Below are 13,069 nucleotides of genomic sequence, written 5' to 3'. Positions count from 1 at the left end.
TGGGAGGAAATGTGGAGATTTTAAAATACAGGGAACCTGTTGGTATAAGTTTTAGAAGGACTGAATATGTGTGGTTTAAAAGGAAGGGAATTTGGAGAACATTCAGGAGGGAACTTCTTGGGCTGAGGGGCGGCTTCTTCCTGCTGTCATCCCTACCTATTTGATATTTCCCTCATGAAGTTCTCCTTGGGGTACTGGGGAATAGGAATGTAGGAGCATTTGATTGTAGGTAATCCTAGAGATTTCTCTCATCCTGGCCTGTATGAACTTAATAAAGAAAGAGGCAAGTATTTGGAGATTAGCAATGCAGAGATAAGGAGGGTTGTTTAGGGGTATGTGTGTGAAAGTTCTTCCATAGTAAAGTCAGAGATATTTTTTCCTGGCAGCCCTGGAGAGAGTAGTTAGCTTGAGCTAAAAGAAATGTTTCATGTCTGTTTGTAGGCTCTTCTTCAGCCAAGAAGACCCAGTGATCTTGTCCTTTTACTATGTGAAAGGTAAAAAGACTGAAAAGCGTTAAGAGGTGTTGCTATTTATTCTCCTAGTTCTTCAGGGATATGGGAGAGCTTTAGGGTTAGGGGACCTGTAGAGGTTGAAAGATAGGATTTAGGAGGTTTGCTGATATAGGGTTTCAGATATTTCTGTTTTGCGAGGGCAGGTTTCAGGGTTGATGTGTAGGGTTAGGTAGATTTTTCCAGTTGTCTGATTGGTGAAGGTCTGCATGCAGTTCTGTAAGAAAGTAGTAAACAAATGTAAGAGGCAGGGTTTAAAAGTTAGAAAAGTAAATAGGAGAGTGAGTGAACTAATGAAAGGCAATAGTAAGACGCCCAGTTTGTGTGAAACCACTGATTCCATGTTTACAAATTCGCTGGGCTTTAGAGAGAGAGAGAGAGTAAATAGGAATAAGACAGGGTAGTGTGGCTAGTCCCCCTGTCCCTAGATCTACTTTTGTAGAGATTTCTAAAGCAATAAGAAGAGAAATTACCTGTATAGCTTGTTTGGTCCTTACATTGATGGATAGTGTATTAGGAACTGGAAGAGGCTCATGGGGTGGGATTAGGTTGTATTTAGGGTGAGATAGCTAATTAGTATGGAGACGCAGATAGGTGTTGTTCCCACAGAAGTAGAAAGTTCCTGATTTGGTGAGGCAGGCTGAGAGGTGAATAGAGAATAGAAGGACAAGGGGTCGGTTTTGTTTACTTAGGGAAAGGGTGTTACATTTCTACACTTTGCAGTTAGAGTTTAAGTCCTAGTGACCACTGCTTCTAGCTGGAATTACCAGCAGGTCCCAGCCTATAATAGGCATGGGGCATTGAGATAAGAGGAACAAAGGAGATAATAAACATTAAATAAAGCAATAAAATCAGACTGTCAATACCCACAGTAGAGATCTTTGAGGGATAAGTAAAATTTAAATATTCAGGCAAGGAATAGTAGATGGCCCTTGTGTTTACAAGAAATGAGATTAGCTTATCTGCTACTTGGAAGAAATACCTTAGGCTCGTGAACGAACGATGTCCTTGGGCCTTCAGTGGCAATTCCCAGCACGCTGGGCAAGGTCAGGTCACAGGTAGCTGGAGCAGGGCTAGAAGAGACTGAACCCTCCCTCCATGGAGCAGGGGGGCAGCTTACCTTCTCATGTCCCTCTTTCCACAGCACAGGTGTGTCAACCGGTGGGGCCGGGAAGCCTGGCAGGCTTCAGTTCAATGACCTTTTTTTCCACTCTGGAGCAGGGCCTTGATGAAATGCTGTGAAACCCCTTAGGGCCCTGGAGCCAAAAGCTGGTATTTCCTGACTTCTTTTGGGCCTTATTTGCCTTCTCTGTTACTTCCTTGGTCATTATAGACCTTAAAAGCCATGCTCAGAAGATCTCACTGAGGGGTTTGACTAAGAGAGCAAAATTGGGAATTCAGTGTTTAAAGAAGCCTATTAGACCGAGGAAAGAAAAGATTTGATCTGTGGTGGTAGGTGGCTGGAGACTGTGGAGGGTGAGACTTCAGGCGGTGGGGGTTAAAGTAATGCCTAGATAGACTAGGGACTGAGAATAAAGTTGAGCCTTAGCAGAGAAGACAGGATAACACTTCATAGCGAGGAAGTTAAGAAGGGTGGTGGTGAGTCTCCTTGAGGCAGGCAGGGAGGGGCTGCAGAGGAGTAGGTTATCTACATATTGTAAGAGAGTAGTAGTTTTGAGATTGCATGCTGCTAAATCCTGAGCTAGTGCCTGCCGAAACAGGTGTGGGCTGTTTTTGATCCCCTGGGGTAAGACAATCCAGGTAAATTGCTGGGCTGCATTAGTGTCTGGGGTAAAGGCAAACAGAAAGTAAGAGTCAGGGTGTAGTAGAGGAATGGTAAAGAAGGTATTCTTGAGGTCTAGAACCCTAAAGTGAGTGGTGTTTGAGAAAATGTGTGACAGTAATTTGTAGAGATTAGGGACCTAATTCCCCACTGGATAGAGGGGAATTACTGCCTCATTGACTAGGTGTAAGACTTGTACAGGTGAAAAACTCCTGAAGGTTTTCGAACAGGAAAGATGGGGGTATTGCAGGGAGATTCCATGGGGATGAGTAAACCTGGTTTATGAGGTGGGTAATTACTGGTTTAAGGCCTTAGAAACAGACACAGTTACACATTAAAAAAAGACTTCACATATTATGAATTAAGAAATTTAAATTGCGCTTTAGTTGTTTCAATTCAAATTATACTAGAGATATTTTCTGACAAACAAAGAGACAAGACGGATTACTTACATAGCTTAATATACAATTCTGTTTTTTAAGTTTTTCGAGATGGCAGGAAGTTGCCAGCAAAGAGGGGAGGAAGAGAAAAAGCAGACAGATGGACAGTGTGAGCAGCTGGATGGAAAGAAGGAGTCAGAATCTGCAGGAGGAGAGAAGGAGGTTAAAGTATTGGTGTGGTGCCACATGGTCAGAGGAGTCAAAAGGATTTAGATCTCTGAGGAGAGAGGAGAGGGTGAGGAGGAAAGAGGCACATCACAGTTTGTAAGGAAGGAGGAGGGGTCGGAGAGGAGACAGACAGAACTGCAGTTTGTAAGGAGGGAAGAGAGGTCAGAGATGAGACAGGCACCGCAGCCAGAGCCACAGCTTGCTTCTTTGGAGGGGGGAGAGGACGAAGAACACAATGGAGAAGGGAGAGGCCCCTGGCCAGCAGAGGAGGAGAAAGAGAGACTGATGAATGAGAAAACAGGAATTAGTGAAGGAAAGAGGCTTTCTGGAGGGAAGAGACTCCAGCAAAAAAGATTTGCTGAGAGACTAGAGAGGGGTCCCGAGAGAGGGGTGCCCCGGGGGTCAGGCAGGAGAAGGAGAGAGTTTGAGAGTCCGCGGAGAAGGAAAGATTAGGAGCAGAGGTTTTAGGTGAGGTTTCTTTGGCCAAAACCGGCCTGCGTGTAGAACAGAAAGTACAGAAATTAAGGACAGGAGAGAAAGGAGAAGAAAGCCTGCACGTAAGGAATTTCTGATGCCCTCCCCGTCCGGTGGCAGAAATTGTCAAGATCTCTTAGGATATTATAATCGAATGTCCTGTTTTCAGGCCAATGGGAGTCATTGTCTAGTCTTTACTGAGGCCATGCCGTGTTAGAGAAGAAGATTAATTTCTTTGGTTTGAGGTCTGAGAGACCAAATTTGGCGAGGATTTTTATGAGACATCCTAGAGGGGTCTGGTTGGAAGGCTTAGACCCTGAAGAGCCCAAAGTGGAGACAGGTGAGCAAGAGGGGGCGTCCCCGCCTTTTGTCACTGTCTCAAGAGGAGAGAATCTCCGTGTGGGGGAGTCGTCCCTGATAGAGGTCGTCACCACCTGTCAGGGAGCTCCGAGGACGAGAAGTCCGAGAGAGTGGAGAGATTTGGCTAGGTGCCTAGTCTTCCGTGCAGTCCACTGAGACTGAGTCAAACCCCTCAAAACGTGAGGCGTATCAGAGAAAACCGTCCGACCAGAAAGGGGTATTTTTAGAGAGAAATTTAGAGGCCAACCGGGGAAGGGGAAGGGAGAAACTCCTTACCTTTCTGGTCCAGCAGGGGTTCAGGACAGGGTTAGACTGCCGGCCAATCAACCCACAATTACACGTCCAAACAGAATCAGGAAGTAAGCCCGGGACGAGCTGCCACTGCCCATTGCTTCCCTGGTTGTAAGTTTGGACGGCAAAGAGGAATCGTCCAGGCAGTTAGTACCCTGTCCCGGGTTTCGGCACCAAATGTTGGAATCCATGGGAGTCCGAAAGACCAGAGTAACAGGCTTTATTGAAAGGAAGAAAGGAACCCTGCCGGGCACTTCTCCTGGGGGAGAAGAGCATCGGTTACAGACTAGGGGCGAGTTATATAGTGTTTGGGAGAGCCTGAGGGGATACTGAGGCAAAAGTCCTGGTATGTCTGGAATGCTCCTCCTTGGGGGGTTTCGAGCATGTGGGTGTTGAATCAAAAGTCCTGGTGTGTCCAGAGCCCCTCCTTGGGGCGGCTTCTCAGCTTTTTGGAATTCCTCTGTTTCAGGGTCAATAGTCCAGTAAGGGTGAGGTCTGACAGATAAAGCGGAACATCAAGAGGGCAGTTTGGAATTTACGTATCTATCACCTATCAGTTCTTGGCTCCGTTGTTTCTTTACCGACTGTCCAAATCCAATGCGAACCTGCATGGGCCAGGTGGCTGCTGTGATAGTGGCTCTGGCCGTGGCTTCTGGCTTTACACCAAGCCAAGTTCCCCATCCAGTTAAGGAGGTCGTCAATTTCCGTGCTGTGAGGTCTGAACCAGGTGATGTCCTCGAACACCTGAGTGAGGAAGTAAAAAAATTTGCGAGGTAATAATTGTTAGTTGCTTGCTGCGAGTGCTGATTGAACAGGGTGACATGGTGATACATGGTTTCCTAGATGAGTCTCATGAGACGTGCTGGTCTGGTTCCTCTCGAATGGGAGGACATGTGGAGATTTTTAGAGACAGGGAACCTGTTGGTGTAAGTTTTAGAAGGACTGAGTATGTGTGGTTTAAAAGGAAGGGGGTTTGGAGAACATTCAGGAGGAAACTTCTTGAGCTGAGGGGTGGCTTCTTCCTGCTGTCATCCCTATCTATTTGATATTTCCCTCGTTAAGTTCTCCTTGGGGGATTGGGGGCAGGAGTGTAGGAGCATTTGATTGTAGGTAATCCTAGTGATTTCTCTCATCCGGGCCTGTAGGAACTTGATAAAGAAGGGGGCAAGTATTTGGAGATTAGGAATGCAGAGGAATGCAGAGATAAGGAGGGTTGTATAGTGGGGTGTGTGTGTGTGTGTGTGTGAGTGTGTGAAAGTTCTTCCAAGATAAAGTTAGAGATATTTTTCCTGGCAGCCCTGGAGAGCAGTTAGCTTGAGCTAAAAGAAATGTTTCATGCCTGACCTGTGGTGGTGCAGTGGATAAAGTGTCGACCTGGAAATGCTGAGGTCGCCGGTTCGAAACCCTGGGCTTGCCTGGTCAAGGCACATATGGGAGTTGATGCTTCCAGCTCCTCCCCCCTGTCTCTCTCTCCTGTCTCTCTCTCTCTCTCCTCTCTAAAATGAATAAATAAAAATTAAAAAAAAGAAGCAAACATTATTAAAAAAAATTAAAAAAAAAAAAAGAAAGAAATGTTTCATGTCTGTTTGTAGGCTCTTCTTCAGCCAAGAAGACCCAGCGAACTTGTCCCCTTACTATGTGAAGGGTAAAATGACTGAGAAGCATTAAGAGGTGAATGCTATTCATTCTCCTAGTTCTTCAGGGATATGGGAGAGCTTTAGGGTTAGAGGACCTCTAGGGGTTGAAAGATAGAATTTAGGAGGTTTGCTGATAGAGAGTTTCAGATTTTTCTGTTTCGTGAGAGCAGGTTTCAGGGTTGGTGTGTAGGGTTAGGTAGATTTTTCCAACCTTCTGATTGGCGAAGGTCTGTATGTGGTTTTTGCTTGTTTTTTTTTTAAATTTTTTTAAACCTTTTTTTTTTTAGGACTTTATTAATTTTTCAGAGAGAGAGGGAAAGAGGAATAGAGAGCGAGAGAGAGAAGGGGGAGGAGCAGGAAACATCAACTCCCATATGTGCCTTGACCAGGCAAGCCCAGGGTCCTGAACCAGCAACCTCAGTGTTCCAGGTCAACGCTTTATCCACTGCGCCACCACAGGTCAGGCCTGCATGTGGTTTTGTAAGAAACTAGTGAACAAACGTAAGAGGCAGGGTCCAAAAGTTAGAAAAATAAATAGGAGAGTGAGTGGACTAGTGAAAGGAAATAGTCAAGACACCCAGTTTGTGTGAAACCACTGATTCCATGAATACAAATTCGCTGGGCTTCAGAGAGAGAGAGAGAGAGAGTAGGAATAAGACTGGAAAATGGCCAGTCCCTCTGCCCCTAGACCTATTTTTGTAGAGATTTCTAAAGCAATAAGAAGAGGTATTACTTGTACAGCTTATTTGGTTCTTAGATTGATGGGTAATGTACTAGGAATTAAAAAAGGCTCATGAGGTAGGATTAGGTTGATATTTGGGGTGAGATAGATTAGGGTACAGGTTTCTGTCTAATTAGTAGGGAGACACATATAGGTTTTGGTCCCATACAAGTAGAAAGCCCCTGATTGGGTAAGGCAGGATGAGAGGTGGATAGAGAATAGAAGGACAAGGGGTCATTTTTTTTTTTCTCTGTTTCTGAGATGTTTCTCATCTCTCCCTTCCTGTCTGTCTGTCCCTATCTCTCTCTGTCTCTGCCACCCCCCCCACACACACACAAAATAAAATTTAAAAAAAACAAAAAAAAAACAGCAGAGCCAGAGGATGATGGGCAATTCTGTTTATTGGTGTCTCACCAAGAGAGGCAAGCCACAAGAAACCCAAGAGAACAGAAACCTGCTTTTTACTCTGGAGGGCAAGGGATCAGGGAGGAAAAAGAAATCCTACCGCACCTCTCGGTGGGGCGGCGGGGCGCAGATTCTCTCTTCCCCTTCTGCTCTCTCCTTTCAAAACTTTCTGGTGTGAAAACCTCTGCTCCAGCACACATTAGCAAAACAATGGAGGTAATTTACAATTTCACAGACCACATATACCTGGCGCTACCCAGACCCCAATGCAAACTGTAAGTGAGCAAACATAAAAATCATATTTTACAAACTTATTTGGCCAACAGAAGGCAATGCTGGAGAAGCCCTCAGGATCCTCACACTGAGTTCTCAGTGGGTCCTGGACCTGGGGTCCTGAAGAGAGGTTCAGGCGGTAGCAACTGAACATGGCGAGGGCAGCTCCACAGGGGCCACTTTTTCCTCAGCCCAGGGTGCTCATCAGGCTCTGGGCCTGCTTCAGTTCTGCAGGGCAGAGAGGAAGGCAGCTAGGTAGCAGCCAGGTGGGATCCAGGAGGGGGGCCTCTAACCCCCCACCCTGCACCTCCAGGTACAGCTGAGTCTCACCCGCCAGGAGGACCTTGAATTTGTCTGCTGAGAGGGACATGGAGAGGGGCTGGGCCGGGGCATCTGGGACAGTGGCCACCTCCAGCTGCAGGTGCACCATAGGCTCCTCCGCAGACTGCAGCAGGCTGGAGCTCAGGGTGTAGTCCACCCGCCAGCCAGTGCCTGCCAGCCTGTTCACTGCAAAATGGGCAGGCGCTCATGCTCAGGTGGGCCAGGCAGCCCTCAGCCCACCCCTGGCTCAGCCCTCAACCCTTCAAGGCTGTGTGGCCTTTGAGCTCTTGTGCTCCTGACCTCTGCCCATGGTAAGTGCCCAGTAACTGGGAGCTCACTCTCCACAGCGGATCTTGGAGGAAAGAAACCTGGTTATAGCCAGGAGCCCAGCTCTGTGACTGTGACGTGGGCTCAGGAATAAGTCTTTTTAAAAAAAATTTTTTTTTAATTTATTCATTTATGAGAGGAGAGGGAGAGACAGAGAGAGAGAGGGAGAGGAGAGACAGAGAGAGAGAAAGGAGCTGGAAGCATCAACTCCCGTATGTGCCTTGACCAGGCAAGCCCAGGGTTTTGAACTGGCGACCTCAGCATTTCCAGGTCGACACTTTACCCACTGCGCCACCACAGGTCAGGCTTTTTTTTTTTTTTTTAATATTTATTTATTCTTAGAGAGAGAGAGAGAGAGAGAGAGAGAGAGAGAGAAGGGGGGGAGGAGCAGGAAGCATCAACTCCCATATGTGCCTTGACCAGGCAAGCCCAGGGTTTTGAACTGGAGACCTCAGCATTCCAGGTCGACACTTTATCCACTGCGCCACCACAGGTCAGGCCAGGAGTAAGTCTTTGGAGGACAAGCACCTCCCATGCTACATGAACCTTCTAGGATGGACCCCACCCAACTGTGGCAGGCTCCACTCACCACGCAGGCTGCAGGCCCGCAGGTGCTCCTGCAGGGGGCTCTGCTTCTCCTCATAACAGCGACACAGGCTGGCTGCGTGCTCTGGGGGCAGAATGGAGGTCCCCTGAGGTCGGAGGTGGGTGCTAGGGCTACTGAGAGGGCAGGTCTCAGACTCCTGGACCAGACAGGGCAGGGCAGATCTCAGGGCCATGTGGCCTGGCCTGCTGCCCTGGGCCTGCCAGGGGCCACATACCTTTAGGCAGCCCCAGCTGCTGCAATTCACTGGACAAGGACTCGCCATCCACGTTATGCTTGGCTGCACTGGAGAGGATGAAGCTCAGCACTGCCACGGTGGCCTTCACATCACCGGACTCTGGGGAGACCCATGAGTGGGACAGGGGTGTCACTGTGGCCCAGCCACCTCCTTCTTGCCCAACTATCCTCCGCTCAGAGCCCCAGGCCTCCCTGAGCCACAAGCATTGCTACTGCTGCAGAAGACACTGGGGGCAAGGGCCTCTGTACCAGGCCCCAAACCAAGTAGCCAGAGTTGCCTGAGGTCCAGACTCAGTGGGGTACTCACCAAACCTGGCGTCGGCGGTGAGCTTCAGGACCTTCTCATACTGTTGGGGAAGGAGGCCCTTAGGAGTGCCAGAACCCTGCTTGCCACCCCACCCCACCCACCCACCCACCCAGCCTGGATCCTGTGGGAAGTATCCAGGGTGGGCAGGAGGTGATCACGCATCTCCCTGCTCTGGGTACTCTCAGGGCAGAGGGGATCACAAGGTCATAGGATAGTGGGGTGCTAGGCTAGGGCCAGGCACTCACGTCAATTCCCTGTCCCAGAAGCTCCTTCAGCACCTGGCCACACAGCAGCCTCAGCTTCACAGAGGACTGGAAGGAAGGCCTGACATCAGCCAGACTGGCCTGCCCCGCCTCCATGCTGGGTCTGACTCTGAGGGTCAGCCCTGTGATCAGTCACACAGCATGCCAGGATGGGCCAGGCCCCAGGACCTCATAGTCCTCCACTCCCAGAGCTTCCCTTCCCCAATCCCTTTGTGCTCCCAACCCCCAAGAAGACCCTGTGCACTCAACAATCTTGGCGAGTGTGCTGATCTCTGCCAGGACCCAGTCGGGACAGTCCAGATCACCGCAGAACCGGAACCTCTGCACAAGGGTAAGGCAAGCAGTCACGCTGGGGAAAGGCCTGAGGTGTGGCCATGTGTCTCCCAACACTGTCATTCCTTAGGGACCCCTGCCGCAGGGGCCAAGATAGATGCCCCCTGGCCACTTGATCTCCCTGGTTACCAGGCTGTTTAGAGAACCCTCACCCTGACCCACCCTGCCACCAAACCTTTTTCTGATGCCTATACCAGATAATCTGTTCAGCAAACATTCACTGAGTGCCATCTCTGTGGCTGATCCCATGGAACAAAACAAAGTCCCTGGCCTCACAGCTAGTGATCTCTCTCACATCCTTCTTCCCCTCCCTGCCTGAGCCACACTGACCTCTCTGCTGTTACTGTTACACCGGGCACACTCCCACCCTCATCTCTGTGGTCTGTTTGCTCTCACTTCATTCAGATCTCTTCCAAATGACACCTCTTCTGATGGGCCTTTTCTGAACATACTTACTTTTTTTTTAGAGAGAGGAGAGAATGGGGGGGGGGGGGGAGCAGGAAGCATCAACTCATAGCAGTTGCTTCCTGTATGTGCCTTGACTGGGCAAGCCCAGGGTTTTAAACCAACAACTTCAGCATTCCAGGTCTACACTTTATCCACTATGCCACCACAGGCCAGGCCCATACTTCCTACTTCTTCATTTACTTAATTAATTTTTAAAGAGAGAAAGAGGGGAGAGAAGCAGGAAGCATCAACTCATAGTTGCTTCCTGTATGTGCCTTTGATTGGGCAAACCCAGGGTTTGGAACCAGCAACCTCAGTGTTCCAGGTGGATGGTCAGGCAGGCCCATATTTTCTAAAATAGCCCCTTGCACAAGAAAATATCAGAGGCCAGTGGGTGTGTTCATTATCTTGACCCGGGTAATGTTTTCATGAGCCCATACGTGTCAAAATGTATATTTACAAGTGTGTGGTTCTCAATAAAGCTGTTAAAGAAATAGTCACTCTTTACTATCATGTCCGGGCCTCTTATGCTTCTTCCTTGATCAGCACAGCCATTATCACAGCATACATGTTTTATTACTTACTCTCTTCTCTGTTAGAATGCAAATCCACCCTGCCCATCATATCTTGCCAATATCCTCCATTCCTCAGTGTCCTGTTTGCCAGGCAAAGCTCTAACCCACAGAAACACACATCCATTCTTCACACTTCTGCCTGGGCTGGAAATAAACTCCACAAACCCAGGCTCTTCCCACTGAAGTCTGCTTCCCTTCCCGAGTTTCCCACCCCACTGAGCACAGCCACATGGGAACCAAACTCAGCCAGTTCCCTGCCCTTTTCTCTCATGCACTTAGCTCCTAATCCCTGACTGCCTCTTCCTGCCCGGCTTCCATCTCGATCTCCGCCCTAACTCAGGTCAACGCAGTCTCCTGGGGGGCTGCTGCACCAGCCTGGGCTCTCTGCTCCCCTCTTGCTCTCTCCACAAGGTGGCCTAAAGGATCCTCCCAGCTTCCCAGTGTCCTCTTCTTAAAATCCAAACTCCTATACGTGGCTCTCAAGACCCAGCAAGCTTTGGTCTTCGCTTACCGGTACAGCTTATCTTCTTATTACCCATCATTTCCCACTCTTCCAGCCCCGCCACCTAACACTTCAGACTCCGGTACACAGCTGCCGTGCACTGAGCCAGGCTTCTTCCCTGTCCTGCCCCTAGACCTCACTGCTAACACCGCGCTCCGGGTGCAGGTAGGTCCCTTCCAAGTCTCACCACAACAGCTACACGAAGCCGCAGCCTGCGCCCTCCCTCCCGCGCCCACCCCAGCGCGCAAAGAGCACGTGCGGGCGAGCGCTTAGCAGCTGCCGCAGTAGGGACGCGGGGACGGGATGGGAAGTCCCACCCTGAAGCCTATCTCCTTCCGGTTCTGGGAAGAGAGAAGGGGCTTCTCAGCTAGGATATTAGACTGCGCCTCCTCCCAGGACGCTCCTGTCCGAGCCCCACAGAAGCCAGAGTGGGCACGCAAGGGGGGGTTCTGCGGAGCAGAGGAAGGCCTGGAAGGACCATGCTCTGGACCGGACCGGACCCGCTCAGGGGAGGGACTTCCTCCCCGCTACGGAAGCGCCCGAAACATCCACGCTGCACTGTGGGCGGTGCGGGCTTCTCGACCCCCGCCCCTCGGCGTGCACGGTGGCACCTCCGCCAGCCCATCGCGCCCGCGCTGAGGGGACTAGGAGACCCGGGAACCCTGCCTACAGCCGGCACCCGCTGCCTGGCTTCCCCCAGCCCTCACCATGGCGCCAGGGAGACCCGCCCGGACGCTCTCCTTCCTGCCTCTCTGGGTCAACTGCGGCGGCGGGTCACGTGATGTTAGGGCGGGGCTCTAACTGGGCGTGGCCCTCTTGGGTGGTGCGTGGCTTTCACTCGGCGGGGGCGGGCCAAGGTGGGGTGGCTCGCTCCAGCGGAGCGGATTGCTGGCGTTTCCTGGTTTCCCCAGAAACCCCCTGGAAATGGCCTGCGCCACCTCCGGTTTAAGGGAGGGACCCAAAGCAGTGGAGGATAGGACGTGGCAGCCATTTAACGTGTTCGCATTCAGGGAGCAGGAGCCTGGGCCGGCATGCGCTTCCTGGCCCCCCCCCCCTTGGGTGGGCCACTGTGGGTCCGCAATCTCTGGGTTAGTAGGGCCCTGTGCGTGAGTGTGTGCTGGGCGACAGCTGGGTTTTTACAGCGTCATTCCTCGGCAATATATACGGTCTACCAGAAAGTCCTGTCCGTTTTTGGAATAAAACAAAATACAAATTTTTCTTATCATCAGTAAACTTTATTGAATAATATAATTGCCATTATTATTAATGATTTCTTGCCAGCGTGAGGGCAATTTGTATATCCCATTTTTGAAAAATGTTTTATCTTTTGATGCAAAAAATTGAACCAGTGCTTGTTTGATATCTTCTTCATTTTTGAATTTTTTGTCCTTCAAAAAATTTTGTAAGGACAAAAACAAGTGATAGTCGGAGGGTGCTAAGTCCGGGGAATATGGTGGATGCGACAGAATTTCCCAGCCTAGTTCTGCAATTTTTTGACAAGTCCCCAAAGCAGCATGTGGCCTGGCATTATCATGATGCAGTATGATGTTTTTCCTATTGAACATCGCCAGCCTCTTTTCTTGGACTGCTGTCTTTAAATTATCCATCTGCTGACAATACTCCGAATTGAGCTTTTCGTTCGGTTTTAAAAGCTCATAATGTATTGGTCCTCGAATGTCCCACCATATACACAACATTCTCTTATTCAGAGTCAAATTTGGTCTAGAGGTAGAAGGGCTAGGTTTGCCGGGTTCACAATACGCCCTTTCCCTTCAGATGTTCTCGTAGGTAATCCACTTTTCATCCCCAGTTATCATCCGGTTCAAGAAGGGCTTGATTTTGTTCCCAGCAAGCAGAGATGTGCATATGACGACTCGATCATCCAAATTCTTCTGACTTAATTCATGTGGCACCCATCTTGAATATTTCCACACCAATCCTGTCTTCCGAATATGGTCCAAAATGGTTTGCTGAGCTGAATTAAGCCTTTCTGCGATCTCCGATGTTGTCAGAAAAGGATCTTGCTCCAACATGGTCTTTTTTGTTTGTTTTTTAATTCATTTTAGAAAGGAGACAGGAAGAGAGAGAGAGA

At 49.5% G+C, this 13,069-nt stretch overlaps 1 protein-coding gene across 2 annotated transcripts; it reads right to left on the bottom strand.

Moving 5' to 3' along the window:
* Positions 1–6,766: 6,766 nt before the first annotated feature.
* On the bottom strand, positions 6,767–11,762 carry COMMD4 (COMM domain containing 4). 2 transcript variants are annotated; one of them, XM_066342649.1, is made up of 8 exons: positions 11,685–11,762; positions 9,370–9,441; positions 9,103–9,168; positions 8,858–8,897; positions 8,531–8,650; positions 8,299–8,379; positions 7,392–7,568; positions 6,767–7,289 (listed from the first exon to the last, which is right to left on the bottom strand). In XM_066342649.1, the coding sequence occupies exons 1-8, from the start codon at positions 11,685–11,687 to the stop codon at positions 7,249–7,251; spliced, it is 600 nt and encodes a 199-aa protein (XP_066198746.1). In that variant the 5' UTR covers positions 11,688–11,762; the 3' UTR covers positions 6,767–7,248. The 2 variants fall into 2 exon arrangements, with proteins under 2 accessions (XP_066198746.1, XP_066198747.1); XM_066342650.1 differs by lacking the exon at positions 7,392–7,568.
* Positions 11,763–13,069: the final 1,307 nt, after the last annotated feature.

This window comes from Saccopteryx leptura, chromosome 6 (assembly GCF_036850995.1).
Source record: "Saccopteryx leptura isolate mSacLep1 chromosome 6, mSacLep1_pri_phased_curated, whole genome shotgun sequence".
Lineage (NCBI taxonomy): Eukaryota > Metazoa > Chordata > Mammalia > Chiroptera > Emballonuridae > Saccopteryx > Saccopteryx leptura.
Note: the sequence above shows the minus strand (reverse complement) of the source record. Positions and strands in the feature narration are given on the sequence as shown.

What these genes read in the sequence shown, in the direction of transcription:
- COMMD4 (XM_066342649.1), bottom strand. An exon ending in TCAGCACACTCGCCAAGATT is followed by an intron (nt 9,169 to 9,369) that starts GTTGAGTGCACA and finishes CCTTCCTTCCAG; the next exon opens with TCCTCTGTGAAGCTGAGGCT. An exon ending in GCGGGCCTGCAGCCTGCGTG is followed by an intron (nt 7,569 to 8,298) that starts GTGAGTGGAGCC and finishes CCCATTTTGCAG; the next exon opens with TGAACAGGCTGGCAGGCACT.